The sequence below is a fragment of the Megalobrama amblycephala genome, linkage group LG24 (assembly GCF_018812025.1).
Source record: "Megalobrama amblycephala isolate DHTTF-2021 linkage group LG24, ASM1881202v1, whole genome shotgun sequence".
Lineage (NCBI taxonomy): Eukaryota > Metazoa > Chordata > Actinopteri > Cypriniformes > Xenocyprididae > Megalobrama > Megalobrama amblycephala.
Window position 1 is genome coordinate 17,195,425 of NC_063067.1, and position 27,066 is coordinate 17,222,490.

At 35.5% G+C, this 27,066-nt stretch overlaps 1 protein-coding gene across 2 annotated transcripts in view; it reads left to right on the forward strand.

Annotated features, from left to right (window-relative positions):
• The first annotated feature begins 1,826 nt into the window (after positions 1 to 1,826).
• pik3cd (phosphatidylinositol-4,5-bisphosphate 3-kinase, catalytic subunit delta) overlaps positions 1,827 to 27,066 on the forward strand; it is a 28,472-nt gene continuing 3,232 nt past the window's right edge. Inside the window, exons 1-22 of one of the 2 annotated variants that reach the window (XM_048177879.1) lie at positions 1,827 to 2,111; positions 3,362 to 3,536; positions 6,153 to 6,381; positions 6,990 to 7,216; positions 8,609 to 8,788; positions 10,416 to 10,571; positions 11,877 to 11,966; positions 14,388 to 14,606; positions 16,354 to 16,450; positions 16,672 to 16,802; positions 16,930 to 16,980; positions 17,208 to 17,375; positions 17,729 to 17,850; positions 19,294 to 19,437; positions 19,527 to 19,626; positions 20,163 to 20,341; positions 21,887 to 21,987; positions 22,137 to 22,215; positions 22,356 to 22,523; positions 24,205 to 24,328; positions 24,531 to 24,676; positions 25,070 to 25,202. In XM_048177879.1, the coding sequence (XP_048033836.1) occupies positions 3,396 to 3,536; positions 6,153 to 6,381; positions 6,990 to 7,216; positions 8,609 to 8,788; positions 10,416 to 10,571; positions 11,877 to 11,966; positions 14,388 to 14,606; positions 16,354 to 16,450; positions 16,672 to 16,802; positions 16,930 to 16,980; positions 17,208 to 17,375; positions 17,729 to 17,850; positions 19,294 to 19,437; positions 19,527 to 19,626; positions 20,163 to 20,341; positions 21,887 to 21,987; positions 22,137 to 22,215; positions 22,356 to 22,523; positions 24,205 to 24,328; positions 24,531 to 24,676; positions 25,070 to 25,202 (2,985 nt within the window). In that variant the 5' untranslated portion in view covers positions 1,827 to 2,111; positions 3,362 to 3,395. The remainder of the gene's footprint in view (positions 2,112 to 3,361; positions 3,537 to 6,152; positions 6,382 to 6,989; positions 7,217 to 8,608; positions 8,789 to 10,415; positions 10,572 to 11,876; positions 11,967 to 14,387; positions 14,607 to 16,353; positions 16,451 to 16,671; positions 16,803 to 16,929; positions 16,981 to 17,207; positions 17,376 to 17,728; positions 17,851 to 19,293; positions 19,438 to 19,526; positions 19,627 to 20,162; positions 20,342 to 21,886; positions 21,988 to 22,136; positions 22,216 to 22,355; positions 22,524 to 24,204; positions 24,329 to 24,530; positions 24,677 to 25,069; positions 25,203 to 27,066) is intronic. The other variant, XM_048177880.1, reaches the window with a different exon arrangement.

Sequence of the window (27,066 nt, forward strand, 5' to 3'; positions counted from 1 at the left end):
CCCCCATCACCTCCAGTAACTTCCCTGCGGTGATCGGTTGTCTGGCAGCAGAGAGGTGCACTTTGGCCTGCAATGACTGGTGGGCAGGGGGTGAAGGTGGGAGGATGTGGGCACAGGGGTCTTTGGCTTTATTTCACTCAGAGTTTCTGTTCTGCACACACTTCCTGTTTTCACAAGCTGCGAGCTCTCAATTGTGCCGTGCATTTCAGAAGCTTGTTATCATCACAGCACCACCACAGTCTGCTTTTAGGAGGCTGAAAAGAAGACCTATAAATGTCTGTGCAGATGATTACAGCATGTGGCTAATTACATGCAGCTCCACGTCCTAGATTCAATAGTGTTTTGATAATGGACTAGGGATTGTACTCTATTTGGATAAGATATATTTTTCATATAAATGAATTGCAAAACACTTGTGGGGGTTTTGTTTGGGCACCACCTTTAATCTTCATTTGATGCAAGTATTTGTTTTCTCTGCAATGAAATAATAGCCTTTTACTAGACATCTCCTTGGTGAAAGCAGACATCCTTATTTCTGACTGAATGACTGGTGCTTTTAAGTGACTTCCCCATGGACCCATTATCGTAATTCGCTGTCAGTAGCATCCAAAATTAGAGCTTCCTTACTCTCTCACAGGAAGACACGTCTGACCGGTTTTTATTTAAAAATGAGGAAATAAAAGATTTAATTATTCAGCGCGTGATGTACAGCATTTACACATCTCATGTCACGTGATAACTGGTGTCGGATAACACTAGTAAAACATGCTTTGCACTACACAGTTTCGCAGTGAAGGTATCGGTGTTTTTAAACAAATAATATAGGCGGGACTTTTTTACAGCTACATATTTTTATTGAGGTCATATTTTTCAATCATTATGAAATAAACAAAGATTCCGTCATATTTTTCGAGTCGCTGCTTCAAAGATTGACTGAATCATGAGCCAATAGCATTCGAGTATGAGCTGTGAGTAAACATTTAATTGGTTGAACTACTTAAATGATTACGCCCCTTTCACGTGCTCTCGGAATTATAAATACGAGTTTCCTAGGTAAAAACTTGAAACTTGAGCTCATAATCACTAACTTCAGAAGTGGGAATTAGCTATCAAATTTCCGACAGCACGTGAAGGCAGCATAAACAAGACTTGAACCATAACGTGAACGACTCGGTGTTTTGGTGAGTCGGTTGAGTGAATGATTCAGCGATTCACTCATAACAGTTGTCCCCACCTACTGGCGTAAATGGCATATTGCAGAAAGGCTTACTAAACGAATCAGTGAATGAATCTTTTGGGGGAACAAATTCAAAAGATTCAATTGGACTGCACATGATTCTACAATTTTGCATTAGGTTTCAGTATTGAGCATCTGAATAATATCTCATAATGTATAAACGTAATTAAGCAGAATTAAGTGATCACAGAGACGGTTTTCAAACGAATGCAGCGTGGAAACAGACCTCAGAAGATGAGGAAGCCAGACGGTGATGTTCTGAGGAACAGTTAGGGACCGTTACTAATGTTTCAGTCTCTTGTGAAAAGTGTAAACATTTATTATATATGCATGAAAGTTGATTCAAAATCATATATTTTTTGTGTAATGGAGAAAATGTTATTTTAGGTCGTAAATAATCATAACATTATTGATGTTATGGTATACTGCTTTCTCCCAACACATTTGCCCCATTTCTCTCTGAATGAAGGATTTGTATGACACGCAGACATTATTTATTATCAGTATTATGCCGTGCATGACAACAATGTAGAGAGAGAGAAGAGAGAGAGAGAGAGAGAGAGAGAGAGAGAGAGGAAGCAAGCAAGCTAGAGAGCGCGAGAAAGAGGAAGAGACACTACACAACTATGTCGATGATCCCTACGAGTTAGGAACGCGGTGCTCAACGCGCAGTGCAGACGGCCACTCTACCGCCTCCAATCACTAAAGAATTACCAACACTTCTGCTGTCATTTCAGAACGTTCAAATACCGGATCGGTGTCTTGATCGGTGACCGAAATTCACGCCCTAGGAAGATATCAATTTTCAATGTCAAAGTAAAGGAGCATCGCTGATTCTGAAGATGGAGAAATGAACCACCGGTGAAGCTTAAAGGTAAGTTCACGCTGTCATATTTTGTGTCATGTTTCCCATCACGAGAGTATGAACTGAGGCTTATTCGTGGTGGCTTACGCAAAATGTGTTGACACCTGCCATTTTAAAATGCATCATAAATAATGTGAATAATTTGTCGCTACGACTTTATATACGGCATATATTATCGACAGACTCATGGTGCAAAAAAAGAGTATCAAATTTGTGAAATTGCTATGTAGATGTGAGATGATGTGCGCCACGTTTCTCGGATATTGGCCCTCCGGCCGGCTTTGTAACCCTAGACAGTCCGACAATTCATCACAGAGCTGCAGTGTGTGCTTCAGACACATGCACAGCATATATTGATATTAGATATTGATTAATATGATATAATATAAAATCTCATGTGAGGAACATTATACTTCTGTTTATGATCACATGCATCTGAGATCTGCTTTAAATTTATTTTTATTTTGTCATGGGTAATGTAAAGTATTACTGTTGTGCGCATATAAACAGATTTATGCAAATAAATGAGCTGTTTGTCTTTGCAGAAGATTAATATTGTTTATTTTGATTGTGTTTAGTATATACTGTAGTATGCATTGTTTTCTTTTCCTTAAGCAGGTTATTGGGTTCAATGGTATTTCGCATATAAATATTGTGTAAAAATATAATATATATTTGTGAGAAGAGTAAAAGTATAAATATACTGCAAATTAGGACATTATAAACTTTAAATTTTTAGAACATGAGCCTCAAAAATAATATATTCTCATATGCTGCATATGTAAACATTTTGTAATGCAGTATATTTATACTTCTTCTCTATTCACAGTATATTCGTTGTATTTTTTGAAGTATAGTGTCACAATAATTTGATAATTGAAGTTGTAGTGATCATAGAAATAATTCTGTGCCATTAGATTTTATTTATTTACAATTATTCTGTTATTTACTTTTTTACCTACGCTTTGGTTTGCTACTACTAACCATGATCAAGTGATATTAAACATTATATGTATTATATAATATATTTTTAGTGAGCATGTGCTACACATTTACAAGCAAAGTGTCTTAATAATTATTTATTATGCAGCATATGTTACACGCTTTCTCTCTCTTCTCACTGAATATTAATTGAGCGTCTTTAGGTCACTCCCTGCCTCTGTGCAACTGGTTCAGTGGGTTGTAACAGCTAGTAAACATTTCATGCATGTTCAGTTTTTTCTGACTTGATCTGTGCTAAAGTGCCTATCTGTGTTCAGCAGTGGGGTCAGCTGTAGATGAGTTTCCTGCACCATGCCGCCGGGGGTCTACGGCATGCAGGATGTGTGGGAGAGGGAGGGTCGGCAACAGGTCAACATGGAGTTCCTCCTCCCCACGGGGATCTACCTCAACTTTCCCGTAGCATGCAGTGACACCATTAGTGCCATCAAGAAGGTGAGGAGGAGACTTTCTCATCACATGTGAACACTAAAAAATGCAAGTTTGTAGGCATGGAAGTGATATGGGTTGTTGACATGGACTTTTTAAATGAACATCAAGATTTTAGGTTTAAAAAAGGACAAAAAAACACCACAAATGTGCTCCGTACAACTTCTGCACCTGGTTTCACAAACTTTAGTTAGTATGTCATGTTGCTGATAGAGCATAAACAACATCTGCAAAGTTACGACGTCAAAGTTCAATGCAAAGGGAGATATTTTCTTTTAAAGAATTCGCTGAGACTACAACATACAGCTGGTAGGGACTACAACTAGCTTCTTTCCGGGTTAGTGACATCATTAACTCTAAAATTGACATAAACCCTGCCCCCGAGAACACACAACAAACGGGGCGAGGCCATGTTGGGCTGCTTTAGAGAAGAGGAATAGTTGTTGTAGCGTTGTTGTTGCCGCCATGCCATCATTTTACATTGGACTGCTTCACAAACAAGGGTCAATTCGACGCTGGATTTGCACAAAAGATTAACATGACGGCACATGCTAGACGATGAGTTGAATCAACTCCACAGCAACTACATAATTTTATCCACTAAGCATTCAAAAAACATCCAGATGCATTCTATAAGTTGTAACTTCTTCCTGAGTCTCTTCATCAGTGTCCGACTCCATTTTGAACAATGAAAGACTGAACACTGTTACTGACAATCGTCATTTTTGGCTGTGTGAGATTCTCCAGCTTTGTTGTTGAGCAACTGAAGCGAGAGTTGTTAAAGCTCCGCCCTCTTTTGGAAAGTGCCTGGGAGCAGCAGCTCATTTGCATTTAAAGGGACACATACAAAACGGCGTGTTTTTGCTCACATCCAAATAGGGGCAAATTTAACAAGCTATAATAAATTATCTTTGGGATATTTTGAGCTGAAACTTCAAAGACACATTCTGGGGACACCAGAGACTTAAATTATATCTTGTAAAAAGTGGCATTATATGTCCCCTTTAAAACATCTTAAACATGCCTTTTAATCTGGGACTAGGTTTAAAGGATTAGTTCACTTTCAAATTAAAATTTCCTGATAATTTACTCACCCCCATGTCATCCAAGATATTCATGTCTTTCTTTTTTCAGTCGAAAAGAAATTAAAGTTTTTGATGAAAACATTCCAGGATTTTTCTCCATATAGTGGACTTCAATGGAGCCCAAACGGTTTTTTTTTTTTTTTGTAAATTACAGTTTACATGATCCCAGACGAGAAATAAGGGTCTTATCTAGAGAAACCATCGCTCATTTTCTAAAAAAAATAAGTTTTAACCATAAATGCTCATCTTGAACTAGCTCTCCTCTTCTTCTCTATTTGAATTCTGGCAGTTTAGACACTACTAAGTGTATTACTGCCCTCCACAGGTCAAAGTTTGAACTATATTGTCATATACAATATGCTAGTGTAAGTATATAACAATTAGTTCAAACTTTAACCTGTGGAGGGCAGTAATACACTTAGCAGTGCCTACACTGCTGGAATTCAAATAGAGAAGAAGAAGAGAGCTAGTTCAAGATGAGCATTTATGGTTAAAACTTTTATATATATATATATATATATATATATATATATATATATATATAATATAATATATTTTTTTTTTTAGAAAATGAACGATGGATCTAGATAAGATCCTTATTCCTCATCTGGGATCGTGTAGAACGTTTTGAAGCTGCAATGAAACTTTGTAATTGAGTAATTTTGACCTTCAACCATTTGGGCTCCATTGAAGTCCACCATGTGGAGAAAAATCCTGGAATGTTTTCATCAAAAACCTTAATTTCTTTTCGACTGAAGAAAGAAAGAGATGAACATCTTGGATGACATGGGGGTGAGTAAATTATCAGGAAATTTTTAATTTGAAAGTGAACTAATCCTTTAAGCCTTGTCTGTGAAACCGGGTGCTAAAGTCTTACAATAGATTAAATAACAAAATTTAAATCATTATTCATTAAAAAATCATAACATTCGCCCTAACACTCCTTGGCCAGTTCATGAGAGACCTAGTAATGTCCAAATGGAGAATGAATCTTTTCAATGAATCAGTTGATTCGGTTTACAAATTGGTCTGAATGATTCGCTCATGAGGGAGAGTAAATGTTGAATAGACAACTTCTTTAATAAGAGGTCATAAAACTGCATCTGTAATAATTAAAATAAGAAATGATATTAACTAAAAAAGGCAAAATGCTGGTTATATACTGGCATGTCACACTGCACGACATTTCAGCTACACAAAAGTATTTGATTGAATTAATGAGTTAGCACACAATAATATAATCAATATGCTTAGTAAAAGTTGAACACTTTTTGCTGAACAGACTATTGCTGGTTTAGGTGGTAGACCACTATAGGCATGATGTTCACCTTCCTAAAATGCCTGTTTTTTCTTGTGAAGTTGGTTGACTAAGGAAGTCTTACTGGTTAAGCTGGTCAGGAGAGTCCCAGCATCATATGCTGGGTAATACTATTCAAAGCACGTCATATGTTGCTATAAGATGCTCTGCAGTAAAATTATAGGAACCGACTGCAGTCAAACCCATTGAACACATTAAAATTTTTTATTTGTGTCTTAGATGGTGTGGAAGAATGCCAAGAACGAGCCCCTGTTCAGTGCGCTGAGTGACCCAGATGCCTACGTCTTTACCTGCATCAACATGACCGCAGAGCGGGAGGAGCTGGAAGACGAGCAGCGTCGCCTGTGTGATGTCCGGCCGTTCATGCCGATTCTCAGGCTGGTGGCCCGGGAAGGAGACCGAGTCGAGAAGCTCATCACTACCCAGATCAGTCTGCTTATAGGGAAAGGTTTGTATCCTCAGCTGACCTCAGAGCTGTACGGATGGCTTACAATGGATGCAGCTTTGCATTTACCCAACACTGCAGCAGAATGATGTGGTTTTGGCAGCTGTCCAGCAATTAAGAAGAATTTGTTTTTCTTTAAATGAAAAAAATATAGGCATGACAGGCTGATTTTGATCTGGTTTCTAAAGAGCTCTTGATTTTGATCATTTCATCGTTCATATTTTCGTACCTTGGTTAATGATTTTGAGAATGAGGATGTGTCACACAATCTTGTCTAGACCAAAATATCATAGAGTTTCATTGGACTCTGGGCCAACAAAGATATGGGAAGTATTTTCTTCTCTCTTTTAAAAGTCTTTTTACTCCTTTTAATTTGCTTTAATAAAAAAATATGATTATACGGTTATTATTTGCATTTAGCATTGTTCTTCCCTGCTGTTTTTTTCTAAAACACTTCCAGAACAGATTTGCAGCCCTTTTTTTTTTGTGTGTCACAGAGAGGTCTCAGTATATGGTAGTTGTATTATTTGTTGCACTTAAAATCAAATGTTGACAGCACAGATTTAGCATTCTGACTTTATACTAACTGGCTAAAAACCTTGTCTCCACAGGTCATCATGAATTTGACTCTCAAAAGAACCACGAGGTGAATGAATTCCGAACAAAAATGCGGACATTTTGTGAAGAGCGTGCTCAGGTGCGGCAGATGTTACCATGGTATCAGTGGATGGAGTACAACTTCCCATGTGACTTGGAGCCGTGCTCTATAGTGGCACAATCTGGGAAATCGCGCAGTGTCAAAAAGATCCTTGTCAATGTGAAGTTTGAGGGCAGTGAGGTGAGTGTAGTCATATTTTACATGGGTTCATATTCAGTTCTTTTATGCTACATTTTAACCTTTGGAAAATACATTACTTCAGTATAACTCTATTTATCTTCTTTCTGTTTGTGCTGATAATGTAAAATTGAGCATGTTATGTAGCCGTTGACAATTTAACCCTCACATGCAAAACATGCAAAAGTCTAATTTTAGACTGACATATTTTCTGCCTTTGATTTCACAAATCGTAACAGTCAGGAGATGTTTGACACGGTGATGATGTCACTGCAGCATCTGCAGGCACACATGAGTCTCACTGACCCAGTTTTCCAGTGTGAGGCCTTTGATAGTATTTATATGTGTTGTGTTGCCTGTCAATCCCCCACCCACTCAACGTGAATGTTATTTACCTATGATCTTTTACCTTATGTGTCTGAACTGAAGCGTGCAAAAAAAAAAACTCCAGCAACACTTGTTTTTATAATGCATGACATGGATCAAAAGCTAGACTGTTTCGACATCGCATTTGCAGAGAAAAACAATTGCTTTATGAGTAATTAATCACACTATTGTCAGTGCACACAAGTGATTATGAGGGAGTTTTCTTCATTTTTACTATATCTAGAGCATGTTTTCTCCAACTTTTTTGAACTGAGGGCCCCTTTCATAACACAAACTGTTCACAGACCCCAGAGAAGTCGCTGTTACCATGGAAATGAGGATCATGGCAACCATGACCACCCACTCCCATAAAACATAAAGTCTCCCCACACTCTCAATCAACTTGGCAGTCCTGCATTCTCAGTTTTTTGTATATTAAGATGCAAAAAATTCTACATAATTGTACTGAATTTTTTTAATTATACATTATTGTTCAAAAGTTTGGAGTTGTTAAGTCTCTTATGCTCACCAAGGCTGCATTTATTTAATCAAAAATACAGTAAAAACAGTAATACTGTGAAATATTATTAAAATTTAAAATATCTGTTTTCTATTTTAATATATTTTAAAATGTAATTTATTCCTGTGATGGCAAAGCTGAATTTTCAGCATCATTACTCCAGTGTTCAGTGTCACATGATCCTTCAGAAATCATTTTATAGGCTGATTTGGTGCTCAAGAAATGTTTATTAATATTGTCATTGTTAAAAAAAAAAAAAAACTTGTGCTGGCAATTTAATAAAATAAAAGTATTCATAAAAAAAAAAAAAAAAATATATATATATATATATATATATATATCGTCTCATAACCAACGATATATATATTAAAAATATTTAAAAAAAAATAATAATAAAAATAAAAAATATATATATATATATCGTTGGTTATGAGACAGACCCCAGTCTGAGAAACACTGAACTAGAGTATGACTTCTAATTGAATGCATTTCACATTTTTAATTTGTAGGAGAGCTTCGTTCTCCAGCAAGATCCACAGGACCTGCCGATGGTTCTGAAACGGAACGCCCTGAGAAAGAAGTCCACCGTGTTCCGATCGGCAAAGCAGGAGAAGCCAGAGGACTACACTCTGCAGGTTAATGGGAGAATGGAGTTCATTTATGGAACATATCCACTCTTCCAGTTTAAAGTAAGTCTGCGAAAATCATCAACATCTTCTCAACTTCACAGTTACATTTTCTTTAAAATACACTATTTTTCTCATTTTTCATTTTTACTAATTTTCTTTAAAAGCACCACACTTTCAGACTCCAAGGTAGGGGTACACCAGCCATTCGTAAGTTCTCACTTAAATTGGAAAGTAAAGTCACACTAGAGGCTTAGTAACTACTAGCTAGCCTGTAACTAACTCTGTACTTTATTCGGTTGCACCATTTTTTTCTTAAGAAAGTATGTAGCTGTCGGCACCGATAGCCTAGTGGGCAGCGCATCGGCATATAGCGCCATTGCACTTCGGGCGACCTGAATTCGATCTTGGTCCCCCCTACTTTACTGAGAACTTAGGTCATAAGTTCTCAGTAAAGTAATGACTTTACTGAGAACTTATGACCTACTAGCTACATTCTTCCTTTTTTAGATGTATTTTTTTTGGCACATAATATGATGTTTACTCTCAATTCATTCTAACTTTTTTGCCTCACATAACTAATGGTAAAACATAAGTTTCCATCACATACGATACTGCTTAATCATGAATAACATAATTGGTATTTTTTATATGTAAATTACAACACGGACCGATGCACACAGCGGCGCACTGTTTAGGATGGGTTTGTATTGAAGAGCAGCGAACGGAGTTATCTATTCACATAATATTTTTTCTTTTACAATGTAAGCGAGTGTAAATATCAGCATTATCATATATGTCTAAAGAATTGAAGTCTGTCGGGTAAAACAAGAGCTTATTGAGGCAGTTCAGTCAGTCTGTTTTATTCCAACCATCACTCCTGATTGGAGGCTTCTGTAAATATTTAGTTTATACGTAGATTTACGCTTGAACTAAGTTTAATGGTGCAATGCAAAAATATTTAGTAGTGTGTAAGTTGCAACTTAATGGCACCATTTACGTCAAAATTAGGCTAAGTTATAACTTAAGCACAGCTGGTGCAACCGGCCCAAGACGAGCACATACAACCCTTCTCTCACTGATGCCTGCTTCATGTCTTTTTTTATATCTTGTCTTTATTGTTTATATTCCAATTTCTGCAATGTAAATTTTGTCAAGCTCTTCAGAGGCCTTGATTTGAATTCATCTTAGGACTTAACGGCTCTGAAACAGTTGTTGATTTAGAAACTGCTTGTACCTGCAAAGATGAGTCATACATCTCTACCAGCCTTCAAAACATCAACTACGTTGAGGATAATGTAATTTCAGCTGCATTACACTACCTAAATGAACAGGCCGCAGGATCTGACGATGATTAGTCCAGGAGTACTGGATCTGGTCCAGTCTTTATAGTCTACATTTTGGAAAACAGGAACTGATAAAACCATCTGTACCTCGACTATCATTTCCATCCCTTGCCATCTATCTCTGTGTCTGTTTATGAAAAAAAACATTAATCTTGTGCTCTACCTCATTAATTTTTTTTGTCATTTTATTCGATCGTAAAAGTGGAGAAATGACAAGAAATATGGGAAGATGATAATTCGGGGCATGATTTGTACTTGTTGCGCCCATAACACAATGTGTCTTGAGAATATGAGCTCATTTTTTCTTTATTTTATGTTTTTTCTTTTCTTTTTTTTTCCCGCAGTATATTTTCACGTGTTTGCATGGAGGTCTTACCCCACAACTAACTGTGGTGCATCATTCAGCTATTATCAAGTACCAGGAGGAACAGGGTGGCCTCAGTAACCAGGTGTCCAGAAGCCGCGCTCAGTCCAAACCGCCCCCGCTGCCTCTAAAAAGGGTGAGAAGGCACTTTTACACCGGAACACGATCTGTTATTAACAGGGGAACTACTTACGCGTTTTTTTTTTTTTTGTAGCTTGTCTTGTAGACTTCAACCTCTGTGAACTCAATTTGCAATGCGACATACTTGCAATCATTTACCCATGGTGAATTTTTGGCCATCTGTGACCCCTTCATGGAAGTGCTTTTGAATTAATGAGACGGAGCATAAATGTTTTTTCTGTGTTAGATATATATATATATATAACTCTAACTCTAAACGTAAACTCTACTAGTTTATTGAACATGTAATTATTAGCATGACAGTAGCTCAGCTGTTTATTAAACAAGCTACATTTTCACACTCTTATGTCAGTTCGTAACTATTTTTGATTTTGGCGAATTGGTGGCTAATTGTTATAAATTTGTGCAGTCTCATTCATGTTTTTGCATGATGTACTTATGCCACATTGATGGTTAGATTTATATGTGGACCTTTTTGTTGTACGTTTTCGTACAAATAACACCTCGAAATGGTACCTCTTAAAATAGTTAAGTTTTCTTGTGATAGCGTGTTGACATTTTCAAAGAATAGAGGTATGACAGAATGCTTCATTGCTAATTTTTGACACTTTTTTTCGGAAGCAGGATTCTTTGTAGTGAATTAGTTCGAGAGTCCGTTTAAATGGACTAGTTAAGCAATGGTTCATCAATTCATTTGAGTAATTGCACAGACATCCCCATGTCGTCTTTTATTAATTAATATAATATCATTTTGTTTGTATTTAGTTTAAATGTGTAAGCTATATTTAATCTAATAAATTTAATGCAGTCATTTTAATGGAGAACCTCACTGTTTTTGTGGCAGATAAATACTGCTTTGGTTGTAAAAATAAATTGTAGCCTGTATTATTCAAGTTACGCATTTATAAAGATATTGCCCCATAAAATAGCTTCAATAAAGTCTATAATTTGTTAGCAGTTTGTAGTGTAGCTAGCCATTTTAATTTTCTAACTACAGGTTTAAAACAACTTCCCCAACAATACTATGTATGTTTCTTTTGTGGTTGCCCAATGTATATGATATTCTGATATTAGATGAAAGAGTGATACTGAACTAAATGCACTGCTTGGTTTACATTCGCAACGTTGAATTCACAGACTTAGTTCCTCCTTCAGTTTGGTTTTGTTTTCTCTGTCAAGCATGCTCAAATGCATGCACAGACGTACTCCCACACTCGCTTTTTCAGTTTGCAATGAAAATACGAAGATATGAAGAAGAAAATATGTTTAAAATGTTAAGTATATATTTTCTTCTCAACAGCAAAACACATCTTCGCTGTGGCATATCCAGGAGCCTTTCTATATATACCTTCTACAGGGTAGCCGAGTGAATGCTGATGAGGGCATGAAGGTAAAACTGCTCGTTTGTTTGTTTGTTTGTTTGTTTGTTTGTTTGTTTGTTTGTTTGTCTGCATTTGTATATTGTTAGTGTGATGTGCGTTATGTTGTTTAGCATCTCAACTGTGGCAGGTAGTGAGGGGTGAAATCATGAACACTGTGGTCATGTGACCCTGACCACATATTTCCCATAATTCATCAGAAGCGGTTAAGTGAAACATCAAAACAGGAAGTGGGGAGTGACTATCTGGCTTTACGGCTCTCTCTCTTGGGCCTAGATTCTTAGAAAAGGCCAGCACTGTTGTGTTATGTTCACCACTTGCATCTCCTTTTCACTTGTCGGAGAAGTCAACAGACATTGGACGGTTGTTTCTATTTTAAAAAATTCATGAGAAACGCATGTAGGCTGGTTAGTTTTTTTTTTTTTTTTTTTTTTCAATCTAGCCTTAGGTACAATTTGTGCAGTTGTGTACAATGTTAAATACATTTGCATGACATTGCATTTTACCATGTAAAAACCTGCATGTGTTGTAATTTGTCTTCAAAGCAAACTGTTTAATAAATAATTTCTGGCTTTCATCAATGTCAGAATGAAGGTTTAGACTTTTGAATTGATGCGTATCAACATTTCTCTGCTGCTCATTGTGCTCTTTTTAAGTAGTATTCTGTTTGCTTTTTCTCAGTATTTATTGTTCGTCAAATTTTGTCTCTTGTCGAAGAGCTCTGAATCGAGATTTGTTTTAGCACCTTTATACGTTTTTGTTCTCTGGCATACTCTCTGTTTCAGTCTTAAAGGAAACATTTACACATTTTATTTGTGCCCTGCTGTAGTAAATGAAAACTGGTGGGTCTTAAACATAGTTATGACTGAGCTAAATGGATAAGGATTGGGTTCTAAACTTCTGGACTTCTGATACACTTATAGGAAAGACAGGAACTTGTTGTCACTTTTACTACCTATATTTTTTAGATATTTTTTTTAGAGTTTAATTTCTGTAATCTCTATAGGCACAAATCTTAAAGCCTTTACTACTAAAAAAAAGCTCTTAAATGTTTCCATCATTATTGCTAACAAAAAAATATACAATTAAACATGTTTACATATTGTCTCATTATATTGGGAAGGTTGTCACAATGGGAATACCATTAAATAAAAAGATTGTGAAAGACCATAAATGGTCCATAAAACAGCCAAAAATATAAAATTTTTATTTAAAAATAAATTTAAAACGTGTGTGACAGCTTGAACAGAAAAACTGGTCTTGTCTATAGGACATTCACTTCAACCTTTTAGTTAAAATCAATCTTTATTATGTTTTTTTTTTTTTTTTTTTTGTGTTTATTTGTTTACCCAACATCTATATTAAAAATATGATTATATTGTAAAGTTTAAGTTTGGAGGATAGAGTTCACAAAAGTTAAATTATTATAAGTATAAATTATAGCTAGGGAAGTCCAGAAAAAAAAAAAAAAAAAAAAAAAAAAATAAATATATATAATATATATATATATATATATATATATATATATATATATATATATATATATATATAAATAAATAAATAAATATAAATATATTTAATAAATAATATATATATAAATAAATAATAAATAATTTAATAAATAAATAATAATAAATAAATATATTTTATATATATATATATATATATATATATATATATATATATATATATATATATATATATTAGTCAAACCAAAATTTATTCAGACACCTTGAACATTTCATTCATTAATACATTTTATTCGCTATAGTTTAAAAAAAATGGTAATAAAGATATGACAAGATCTCAGAGTTAAACTGTGTCAGAAAAAAATAATCTTAATTATGTCAGATAACACTCAAGCAAAACATGGTCTGGTCAAAGTGTCTGAATAATTTTTGGTTCCAAATTTTTATCAGTTTTACTGGTACTCCACTGTATGAAGAATTTTTGGGTATAATATGTCACAGTTTACTTTATTTTGCTATCCTCACTTACATAAATGAGCTATAGTGTCCTGAACCCACTAGTAAAAATATATCAAAAATATCAAAAATGTCTGAATAATTTTTGGTTTGACTGTATATGTATTTTCATTGGGTATTTCCTTATTATCCTGCATGTGCTTTAAATAAAAATGTTACAAAAAAATAAATTATAGTGAATTTGAACTTGTTTTTTTTAAAACAAACAAACAAAACCACTGCTAGAGAAAACATATTCCATGTGACAACTGACCCGTGTAACAAGTTGCTCTCCCTAACTTGCTTTTCTTGCCAGACACTCATTTACTTCCTCATAACTCACTACATTCATTCATACATTCTTTCATTTTTGAAAAATTGAAAGTAAGTTCCCTTTCCTTAAAAATGTACACTTTAAGGCAGATTTGAGACAAATTTCAAGCTCTGCAATCAATATCTTTCTCTCAGCTTGTGGTTCAGGCTGGCCTCTTCCATGGCAGCGAGCTCCTGTGCAAAGTGGTGACCAGTAATGAGGTCAGTGTTTGCTCTGAACCTGTATGGGACCAGAAATTAGTATTCGACATCAACGTGAGTGACCTGCCTCGCATGAGCCGCCTCTGCTTTGCCCTCTATGGCGTCATCGAGAAGACCAAGAAGCGGCCTACCAAGAAGAAAAACAAAAGAGCGGTATGTTTCATTTCATTTCAACAGAAAACAAGTCACTTAGCAACCAACTGGCTGACTGACGAGAGATGAGACACCTAACAGATGCTATACTTGGAGTGTTTGACATGCATGGATGCCGAACACATTCACAGCGAATGCTGCTTCCAAGTCAAATACACATACACTTGCTAGTATAATAATAATAAGTTTTATTTATGTAGCACCTTTCCAGTGCTCAAAGACACTTTACAAAGGAGATAATTCACAGACAACAGGTAATAAAGACAGTAATAGAAGATTAAACAAAACATAGTACATAGACAGTATAATCAGCATGATGCAATATTATTTAAACCCTTATGACAGGATGTTGTGGTCCTTTGCCTGCTTAATGTGAGTAACCCAAGTTAAATGTTAGGACAGATCAGCTAGTTGATGTCAAATCAGAACTCCTCAGCCCGTCTCTTTCGTGGCTCGGTCTCTGTCAAATAGCGTGAGTTGTTAAATGAAGACGCAGTGTTGAAATTCCCAGGTGTCAAAGTGTGTGTGTGTGTGTGTGTGTTTGTGTGTATATGGTGGGCTGCCGTGGCTCAACGCCAACGCATCTACTTCTGCTTTCAGTGTTACTTCTCTTTCAGCGAACTAGAGAAGAAGTCCACATGGGTGAGACATGAAGAGAACAAAAAGTCTCCTTCTGTTATTCTCGCATTGTACGGAAACCCATGTTTGGCCATCTTGAATTTTAAATGTATTATGTTTGGCTAATAAATCTTATGGCTTAGAAATGTATGTATCAACAATTTGTACAATTATTTATCTCTAGATTTTGACAAAATATTCACATGTAGATGGGATAGGATCATTTTATTTTATAAATGATTTAATTAAATTCTATTTTAATTATTCTACAATTTATTCTGAATTATTATTATTTCTTCAGAACCACTTTTAAGAGTTTAAAGGTGTATTTAATATATGCTGTTACTATGTAGATTTAGGCAATATTGATTTAAATATATATTAAACTATTATTGTTTAATATATATTTTTGCCTTATTATTATTATTATTATAGATTTTGACTAAATATTCACATGTAGATGTTGGATTTCAATAATCTTTATTTTAAAAATGATTTGATAAATTTCAAACTTATCTACATAATTTATAAATAATTTCTTCTGAATCATGTTTATGGTTTAAAAATGTGTATTAATGTATACCGTCACTATGTTGATTTGAGCTACATTGAATTGACATATTGATAAATGAATTGGAATGAACTTTTTTAAGTTCAGTCTGGTTAAAATGGACAGATATTCGCAGCAAGCTTTTATTAATTTATTTTACCATATTACTTTTACCTTTTTTATATTCGACTAAATCAGTTTTTTTTCCTCAAATATATTTCACAGTATTATATTGGCTTAACAATTTCACAATTTAAGTTTTCGCAAACAGCCCTTAAAATACTTCAGTGATTGCAGAAATGTCTGTCTGCACAAATAGCAGTGCTGAACTTGACAACTGGACTACACTCACAGTCATACACAGGATGTGTTAGATTTGTTTTGTTAGTATATTGGAAATCACTGCTTCTGTGGCTGGAATATCTGGTTAGTCAGTTAAATTGTCACCTCCCACAACTGAAACATTAGTGTACACCGTTGTTTAGATGACTATGCCACTTCTCCCACATAAAATGACTATTGTGTAAAGTGCAATGTCAGTATGGTTAATATAACTCCAAATGACCCCTCTTTCCTCAGGACTGCCCGTTAGCCTGGGTTAACACGATGGTGTTTGACTACAAGGACCAGCTGAAGACTGGAGAATTTTCTCTGTCCACATGGCCATCAGTCCCAGGTACTTTAACATGACCAGTAGCTCATGCTATTTACAGCTAATTCTTTTGGTATGACCTTCAGTCACTTAGATATTTTAGAGATTCTGCAGCAGTTCAGAGTCACAGGAGTGCTTTTTATGGTATTGCTGAGAGTTGTGACCAAGTTCCCTTATTTTGAATAGTTATTTTTGGTTTAGGGACCTCAATTTAGGTCTTAACAGGTCAGTCGCTTTATTTTCAGACGATAAAGGTGATTTGTTGAATCCTATGGGCACTGTGGAGAAAAATCCAAACATTGACAGCACAGCTGGTCTCCTGGTTCGCTTTCCCAACATCAGACCACACCCCTTGTATTATCCACCTATCGAAAAGGTGCGTTTTTTTTGGTTCTCCTTAATGGTTGTGTTCTTCTCGTACCGTCTTATGCAATATATCTAAAAAAAATTTTTAATGAAAATGGTGCATAAATGCTCACTCATTATGTTCCTATTATTTTCAGCTAAACGAACTAGGTCTGAATGGTGAAAAGGTTGTTGCAACAAAAGAAGAGGTGAGGAATAGCATTCATTGGTCTGTTAGAGGCGAATCATGCAGATAGATCTGTCATGAAATGGAAATGGTTACCACATTAGGGCCTGGATGTCTACAGCACTGTTAAGAGGAGTTGTGGTTTGCTGAAGCATTGAACATTTTCCAATGATTGATTCATATCGCTAGAGACGCTAAAACTACTTTAGTAGTCTTTCATCTCTAACGACATTGACTGTTTTCTTTTAGAACCAGAAACTGAGAGAGATTGTAGACAATAAAAACTTCACAGAGATCTTTGAGGATGAGAAGGAGCTTCTGTGGAAGTTACGAGGAGAAGTGAGGCAGAGATACCCGGAGAGCCTCTCCAAACTCCTCCTCGTCACTAAGTGGAACAAACACGAGGACGTGGCTCAGGTAAGACTGGTTCCTTGGGATATCTTTCTTTTCAGCAAATATTCAAGGAGTACCATATAAAAGGTACCATATACGTTTTTATATGAATTTTATTTTACTCATTTTCTCAGGTAAAGGATTAGTGCAAAGTCAAACAAAAAACAAAATAATTATTTATTTATTTATTTATAAAACCCAATAAAAATAGCATTTATCCTTTTATTTCATGTCATCATTGTTTAAAAGTTGCTGCCTCAGGATTGATTTGCTATTTCTTCCACGCATCTTTACCGCCACTACTCAGGATGCTTTTTTTTCCAACTTTATGGATTGAGAGGCTGTTGTACACTCCCTCTTTTTCTTTTCTTTCTCAGATGTTTGGTTTGTTACGGAAATGGCCAGAATTGCCCGCTCTACATGCTCTAGAACTTCTAGACTACAGTTTCCCTGACCCTCATGTCCGCTCCTTCACCATCCGCTGCCTCAGGAAGTTAAGGTGGGTGGCACTGCCTCTCTAATCATCATCCTCTCTTCAGAGCTTTAAAAAAATGTGGGATGTGGGACATCAAAATTCATTTTGATGACAAATGCATCTTTATTCATATTGCTTTTATCATTTGTATAGACATTCAAATGGCCCTTGCAGGTGTAAATATTGCAACATTTTATTAATAATGTAATAATTAATTTTATTAATAATAAACTCAGCCATAAAATAAACATGATCTCACTGTCAACTTCTTTTTTCTTGCAAATTTAAATTTCTCAACGTGTAACTATTTGTATGAACAAAAAAGGTGAGGTCTCTTACATTACGGACATCTGCAGTTCTCATGCCTCCCTACAGTAGGACTATAGCATGTTCACGCAGGTGATTAGGGCTTCTTTCTCCTGCTGTTTTACAGAATTAGTATCCGTAAGGGTCTCTTTAGTGTCCTAAGTCATTAGAACTATTCTTCCACCTGTAAAATGTTAGTGTCTTAAGGAGGTGCACGTGCAAATACTGTTTGTGGTTCATTGAACAAGCATGAAAATCATTGTTTAAAACATTTAAAATACTTTTTAATACATATATCTTTAAAATACAGTGTCCTGAAAAGGTGGCATTTCTTTTTTCCAGTTTATTTCATTTAATTTGCAGTTTTGTTATGAATTGAGCTGTGACTTTATCTGAAAATTAAAATTTATGTCGTTCCAGACCTTCGTTCATCTTCAGAACACAAATTAAGATATTTTTGATGAAATTCGGGAGGTTTTTTTATCCCCCTTAGAAAGCAACATAATTACGTAGTAGAATAATTTTTGTGTGCAAAAACAAAACAAAAATAATGACTTCATTTAACAATTTCTTCTCTCCCCTGTCATTCTTCTATACTGTTTACATTGTATAGACATTGCAGCACTTCCGTGTTCTACGTCAAAACGCTGGCTCAGTATTGGCCGACGCTGTTAACGTGAGCAGCGTTCTGACGTAAAACACGGAAGTGCTGTCTATACAACGTAAACAGCGTATGAGAATGGCAGGGAAGAGACAAAATTGTTGTATGAAGTTGTTATTTTTGTTTTGTTTTTGCACACAAAAAGTATTCTCGTCACTTCATAACATTAAGGTTGAACCACTGTAGTCACATGGGCTATTTTACCAATGTCTTTACCACTTTTCTGGACCTTGAATGTGGTAATTACATTGCTTTCTATGATGGATAATAAAAAAACCTCTCAGATTGTCTTAATTTGTGTTCAGAAGATGATCGAAGGTCTTACGGGTTTGGAACGTCATAAGTGTGAGTAATTAATGACAGAAATTTCATTTTTGGGTGAACTAACCCTTTAAGAGTTAATAATGATTTACTTTCAGATTGTTAAAAATGTTAAAAATTGTTAATTTAAAATAAAATGTAATTACATCTCATGTGTTTTTGTTTTTTTTTCTCAACAGTGATGATGAGCTCTTTCAGTACCTCTTGCAACTGGTTCAGGTTCTGAAATATGAATCCTACCTGGATTGCGACTTGACCTGCTTCTTGCTGGAGAGAGCCCTGGCCAACAAGAAAATAGGTCACTTCTTGTTTTGGCACCTCAGGTATAAATCCGCCTTCTTATAGTGCTGTACAGCGATGCGCCCCCATTCCTTTCAGTGTAATTTAGGCTTTGTTTTTGCTTTCTCTAAAGGTCAGAAATGCATGTTCCCTCAGTCAGCTTGAGATTTGGACTTATTCTGGAGGCATACTGTCGCGGGTGCATCTATCACATTAAGATCTTGATGAAGCAGGTTTGTTGCACTTTTTACTTGAATGAAAAGTGAGCTAATTTCTCTAGCACATGATTTTTTTTTTTTTTAAATTGATGTACTTTCATTTTTGTATTTTGCTTTCCAGTACCCTTTTTGACACTTGGGACCCAAACTTAGCACTTGACTTGTTTTCTCACTTACTCGTTCTGATAATTGTCACTTTGAGTTGTGCCATTTCTTGTAAGAAATAGCGCCTATTCTTTCAAGTATGTGAATGTACATGTTTAAATATAGTAAGGGGGACTGGAATACGTATTTCTTTGCAGCAGCAGTTCTGTGATCAGAATTCATCTTCATTTGAATGTTTAATAATAGCTAAACCACTGGAAGGAAGGGGAACTGCACTATGCTGCTCAAAGTTTGCAGCTGTTTTTACATGCCTTGTCAAATATTGATTATCACACTCCTGTTAAATGTCAGACGCTTAAATTCAGTCCTGTGATAGTCACCAAATTGAATGCGTGTTCATATGGATTTGCACTGTATGTACTTATTGTTTACTCTGTCTCCTACAGAACGAGGCTCTGAATAAGATGAAGGCTCTTAATGACTTTGTGAAATCAGGCTGTCAGAAGGCAACCAGGATGCAGACTACAGAGGACATGAAAGTGTGCATCAAACAGGACACATACTTAGAAGCACTCTCTGACATTGTTTCTCCTCTCAACCCAGGCATCATGCTGGGTGAACTCTGGTACATTTTCAACATTTACCTGTTGTTTTCTATAAATATGTTGCATGTTAATAATGTCAAGTCACTGCAATGAATATATAATATAACCTGATATAATACTGGTATTTAAAATTATAAAATGTCATTTTAAATGTATTATCATCATATTATTATTAACTAGGGGTGTAACGGTACATGTATTCTTCCCGATCCGTCACGGTTCAGTGCATACAGTCAGACGACGAATACAGTCAGTCACAGGGAAAAGCGCAGAAGAAGAACAGATGATTTATGCATAGATTTACATGTAATCTCTCATCCAGTGTTTTAACTGCAAAAAGACATTAATTAAACAGCTCACGTAGCATTGCATTTACCACAGGCAAGTCATTTACTGTCCACAGCATGTTGGTTCACTAGAGAAATGAACTCTAAATATATGCACTATATTAGCTTATATATTAATTATATTTACTTTACCTGTTAGTAATGACTTAATTATTTAATATATGTTAAAAAAAAAATTGTCATGAAAGCAATTTATGACAGTTACTTGTAAGTATATTTCAAAAATGAATTATAGTAGAAAAATAATTGGAAAATAATTTTATACAATTTTATAGATTTAGTTAATGCAAAACCTGCCTTATGTGCAATTTACATGTTTTTTTGTTTTTATTTGAGTGTTGATTATTATATCTAAAAATAAATAGCAACTGAATTGAATAGTTTGGGCTCTGTTTTTAATTGTAACATTTAATATTATAGTAATGTGCAAGAAAGGGGTCCCTGTATATAGTTTACAGCATTAGCTGAGATTTGTTTTATACTTAAGAAAATGTTAATTATAATTGAATTTATTTAAAGAGAGAGATACAGTTTGTTCACTGAACCACTGTTTAATAAAAAAAAAAAAAAAAAAAATAAGTAATTTTGTTTAGTTTTCTCATTACAACCTCGTTACAACAAATTATATTTCTCTGGTTAAAGGGATAGTTCACCAAAAAATGAAAATTCTGTCATCATTTACTCACCCTCATATTGTTCTAAACCTGTACAAATTTCTTTCTTCTGTTGAACACAAAAGAAGATACTTTGAAGTCAATGAGGACCAGCAACTGTTTGGTTACCATTATGCTTCAAAATATCTCCTTTTGTGTTCAACAGAAGAAATAAACTTATACAGGTTTACAGCAAATATGAGGGTGAGTAAATGATGACAGAATTTTCATTTTAGTGAACTATCCCTTTAACATGCCACAGATGGCGTGTGATTTAGCTATGTAGATTTTATGATAACTGGAATGTTTGTGCACTTTCCAGATAACCTCTCATTATACATTTTTAAGATTTTTTTTAGTTTGTTTCAGGTTTCTAAGCTGTAACTGAATCTGCGACATGATGTAACATTACTGAAGCAATCATTTTAATTCAGTAATGCAACTAAATGATCATATGCGTCGCATACAAGTCATGTACAAACAGCTACAAGAAAGTGATGAGCCTATTTTGCAACCATGTACACACGTGTGTGCTGTTTCTTGATACTAATCTTTTTTGTTTCAGCACTGACAATTGTAAGTTCATGGACTCAAAGATGAAACCTCTCTGGCTGATGTACAAGGACAAATATGACACTGTAGGCATTATCTTCAAGAATGGAGATGGTATGGATACAAAGTCATGCTGTCTAATTTTTTGCTTGCATTCAAGGCACATGTATAATTAGATTTTTTTTTCTCCCCTCATTTATGCTTTTGTAAATTAGTGATTGAAATACACTTTGACCCTTTTCTGTGTTTTTTTTTTTTTTTAGATCTGAGGCAGGATATGCTAACCCTTCAGATGATTCAGCTAATGGATGTTTTATGGAAAACGGAAGGTCTTGACCTTAGGTTCGTATAGTTAACTTTGTTTAACTATACGCATAAAATTGACAGTGTTATGCAATGCACAAGAAGACTTTTACATCTTTTAGACGCTACACTGCATTACAATAAATACTTTCCATTAATGTTCTTTTGTCGGGCCGCAGAATGCTGCCCTATGGATGCCTGTCAACCGGGAATAAAACGGGTCTCATCGAAGTGGTGAAAAACTCTGACACTATTGCAAACATCCAGAGAAACAACAGCAACAGTGCAGCCACCGCTGCCTTCAACAAGGACGCTCTTCTCAACTGGCTTAAATCCAAGAACCCAGGGTGAGCAGCAAACCCTCTAACCTTATACCACGCCACAGCTGCAACTATGCATATCGTAGCAACCAGTTTAGCATAATTTGTGGAGTATGCATGAGCCATTTTCTACTCTAAAACCTCACTTAGAAGGTTAAACCTTTCTTGGCTCATTTGACCTTTCGGTTTATATGAAACTATAGTGTAACATCAAATGCATTTTGGTTGCACAAGATGCAGCATTGGAGTAAATTTACCCTGCATTATGGTGCGTCTACAATTTCATTTGTTCTTGTCAGGTGTTTTCCACCAAAGTGGCTTGATGTGCATATTGTTTTGTGATAATAACGGCTAAGAATACAAACTGAGCACTAAGATGAAACCACAAACCATATCGCATTGTGTAACACAGTCTCCTTTTGCAAGTCATAGATCTTGTAAGAATGGGAAAAAAATGACCTTTTCTGGAATGCACTGGTTTAGAGAAGTCTGAGTATTAGGGTCTTTTTGGGGTCAAACTAACCTTTGGCATCAGCACTTATTTACATAGTGTACTTGCGGACGTGACTGACTTTTACATCGTTTCTGTGATGTATTAGCATTTAGACTAACAATGCTACTTTTGGTAAGGGTATGTGGCTAACCAAATAGAAAGAAAAAAACTCAATATGGTGCATCATGCATGATTTTTTTCTCAAGTATCCTGTTTATACATGACCTCTTGAACTCCTGTAACTAGAGTGCAACAGACTATAGACATTGATGGCTTGTCTGAAATGGATATATGTCCCCTGTGGACATATCCAGTTCTGTTCGCTGGTTGTCCACTTACTGTAAATGTTATGCTATATCATAAGGAATAATTTACATCTGAGTATGGGACAATTTTTTAAGAAACGAGGGGATATATAAGGAATAAAATGCATTATTTGATTAGCTATTTACTGTATCTCTGTCTAGGGTACAAATGTATATTTTTTTTCTTTTTGTATTTTTATTATTGCATGATTTTCTTACACATTCATGAATACAGTAATAGCGCAGATCATTGTGTTACTTGCCGCATAATGCACAAGATGAGATTTTTTTTGATGGCTTTATGAGGAATTTTATTTACTTGCCAATTTTTACTCTCCTTTGTTGATCAGCGAATGTTCATTTAGGACACTGTCTGTGTCATCAAAGGCCATTGAATGACTTTTGACTGATTATGAGCCTTTCTAGTATAGCTTCTTATAGAATCTGAGCTGATGTGGAAAGAGGGCTCAACAGGAAGACACGTTACATATTCACCCGGCATATTAACGTTGAATGACTTGGTTGAGTCATAGTGTGACAGAAAATCTGTCTGAAACAAGTCTGAAAATGTTTAACACTGTGCTAAAGGCTTCTGTCATTCGGCACATATAAAATGTGTGTGTGTGTGTGGATAGATAGATAGATGAAGAGGAGGAAAATGGCTTATAAATCATCATAAATTATTGTTTTTTGAAAATTTATAACGCAGAAAGTTTTCTGTTAACCTATAGATAGGTTAACTAGGATTAGGGGTAGGGTTATAGGATAGAATAGTTTGTACAGTATAAAAATCATGTCTATGGAAAACATGGAAACCCAACATGTGTTAATTGGTTAGCAAACAGGAAGGTAGGAATGAGAATGGGTTATGAATGGGTTATGAATTAAAATATTATTTTATATTTTTCAGGGAAAAACTGGATCAAGCCATTGAGGAATTCACCCTCTCCTGCGCAGGCTACTGTGTAGCCACATATGTTCTGGGAATAGGGGACCGTCACAGTGACAATATCATGATCAGGGAAACGGGTCAGGTAAGCTTGAGCACTGTGTAATCATAAATTATATCACAAGATGGCACCAGCCATCCATATGAGTGCTGTAATATGGGTTGCGCTTTTCATTCTATTTCACATATGCAAGGGTTGCTGCAATTGTATAATGGTCTTTTTTTATTTTGAATTTCATAAAAAATTTTGTAAGTTATGAATAATATGTTCTCTGTATTGTTTGCAGTTATTCCACATAGATTTTGGGCACTTTTTGGGGAACTTCAAGAGCAAATTCGGGATCAACAGGGAACGTGTGCCTTTCATTCTGACATATGACTTCGTCCATGTAATTCAGGAGGGACGGACCAATAATAGCGAGAAATTCGAACGGTTAGTGCATATGTTTTATGAAAAAGGCAACTCAAAAGTAATTCATGTCTTAATTCTCAAATCTGATGCCACAAAGCTAGTTTACATATTCTCAGTTTCATTTAATTGTTTTTTCCATTCTAGTCTTTTTTTTCTATAGTATAGACAGTTTTTATCAAATGTTCAACACCTGTGTATAACCGTCACACAAAAATAAGCTCTGAGATGGCTCCCTTTTTCTTTTTACAGAAAACATTCTTATGTTTTTGTATGGATGTATGGAAAACATTGGCTGCTTATAACCTTGAGGCAGACTATGCATATATGATCTGATAATAAATAGAAGGGTTTGTTTGAAAAGGGAATATGTAAAATTCATAACTGAAAAAGTTCATTTGTGCTTCTCTTTGCCAGGTTTCGTGAGTGCTGCGAACAAGCCTATAAGATTCTTTGCCGGAATGGAACTCTTTTTGTGAATCTTTTTGCCTTGATGAAAGCTGCAGGACTCCCTGAACTCAGTTCTTCCAAAGACATCCAGTATTTAAAGGTAAGAATTACCCCACAACAGACGGTTTATTATTCATTACTCATGAGTCTGCTGATATTTGCCATTTCTCTAGTGCATTACAAGCATGAAATATCAAATCTAAAGGGAGGACAATTAGGGACACTTTTATATACGAGATTTGTTATTAGAATAAGACTGAAACAAATTTGTTACCTGCAATGAGTCATTAAAGAGATATGACCCAGTGATATATTAAAGGTGCAGTAAGCGATTTCTGAGAAAACACTGTTGATATTTGAAATCAACACCCAAACGAACTCATCCTCACAGGCAATGTGCCTCCCCCTTAATGAGAATATAATTTTGCTGATTGGCTACAACTTGTTTTTTTTATTTATTGATCTTGGGTCTCATTGATCTGAGCTTATGCACCTCAGTGTTTGAGTGAAAAAAGTTCACTCAAGCCTATTCGCCAAAAAAAAAAAAAAAAGAAAGAAAACTTAGGTGCCTAAGCTCAGATCAATGAGACCTAAGATCAGTCAGTTCCAAAAAGCAATTCAAAACCTGTCCTAATTGAAAGAAATCAAGTTGATAAAAAGATTGAATCCGTCGGTGCCAATAGCCTCGTGGGCAGCGCTGACATATATTGTTATTGCACTTCGAGTGACCCAAGTTCGAGCCCTAGCTCACAGACCTCTCTCAATCCTGTCCCCCCTCTCTCTCCCACTTCGCTTCATGTCTGCTTTCTGTCCTTTCATTATAAAGGCAAAAATGGCAAAAATAAATCTTTTAAAGGAACACCTTTAAGAAAAAAAAAGGGTTAAATCCAATACTTGACAATAACATAGCATAAGGAAAGATTTATAAGCAACTTTTTGACCCACAAGTATAACAAGACAGAAAAAAGCACATTTTGTTGGGAAGTTGTTATACCCTATGTAAGCAAAGTCAGTAAGTTTTTAGTTTCGTGTAGCCAGATCTTCAGACTAACGGCAGAAGTTCTGGAGTCCATCGCAGCTCTCATTGACCTGCCCAAGAGGACGTCTGACCTACATGTAAACCAACCAATCATAGTTTTGTTCCGCTTCATGTTTAGGGGCATGAAAATGTAAAGTTGATATCCCTATGATAACAGACCACCGTGCATCTAATAAATGATTAATTCAAGAACTAGTTGATCCTGATAAGCGCTCATTGTCACAGTTATAAATCTTCTTCCATGAGGGGGTATGTTGTCACAACGACTTTGTTTCCAGGCAGACCGTTAAAAAACGCGACACACAGATCTCCTAGAAATCCTGTAGAATTCAACCTATCAGATGATGACTTAGAAACTCCCAAAGTGTTTCCCATTTTGTGTGCCTTATGCATCAGACATTCAGGAAAAAAGGTCTGTGGGCGGGACGTCTGGGACTAAAACGTTTTAGTCCAAGTCCCCCTGTAGTCAATAATTTTATCCTTTAAAACTCTTTGATCACCAAAATTACATATTTAAACGTTTAAAAAATTCTACACCCTTGCCTCATTTAGTATACTCGGATCAATGAATATGCAAATTAGCCTCGCCTCCATTCACTCACTCCAGCTCAGAGATCCACTCGGTCAACTTACTGAGGTAAAGGCTGCACAATGGTATCGCTCTTTACAACATCGGACACATAACGGTAATTAATATGATTAGCCTTTTGCTTGACTATGTTATCAAACGGCTAATAATGTGTTGCTAATGCTATACAAATCATGTTCCCATTCGCCATCTCTGAGTCAGACAGCTGCCTTCTAACAATCAGTATCCTTACAAACGCTTAGAACGTTAGTGGAGAACAGTGTTAATTTCGTTGACGAATAATTTTCGTCATAATTTTCGTCAACGACATTTTTTCACGGACGAAAACGTGACGAT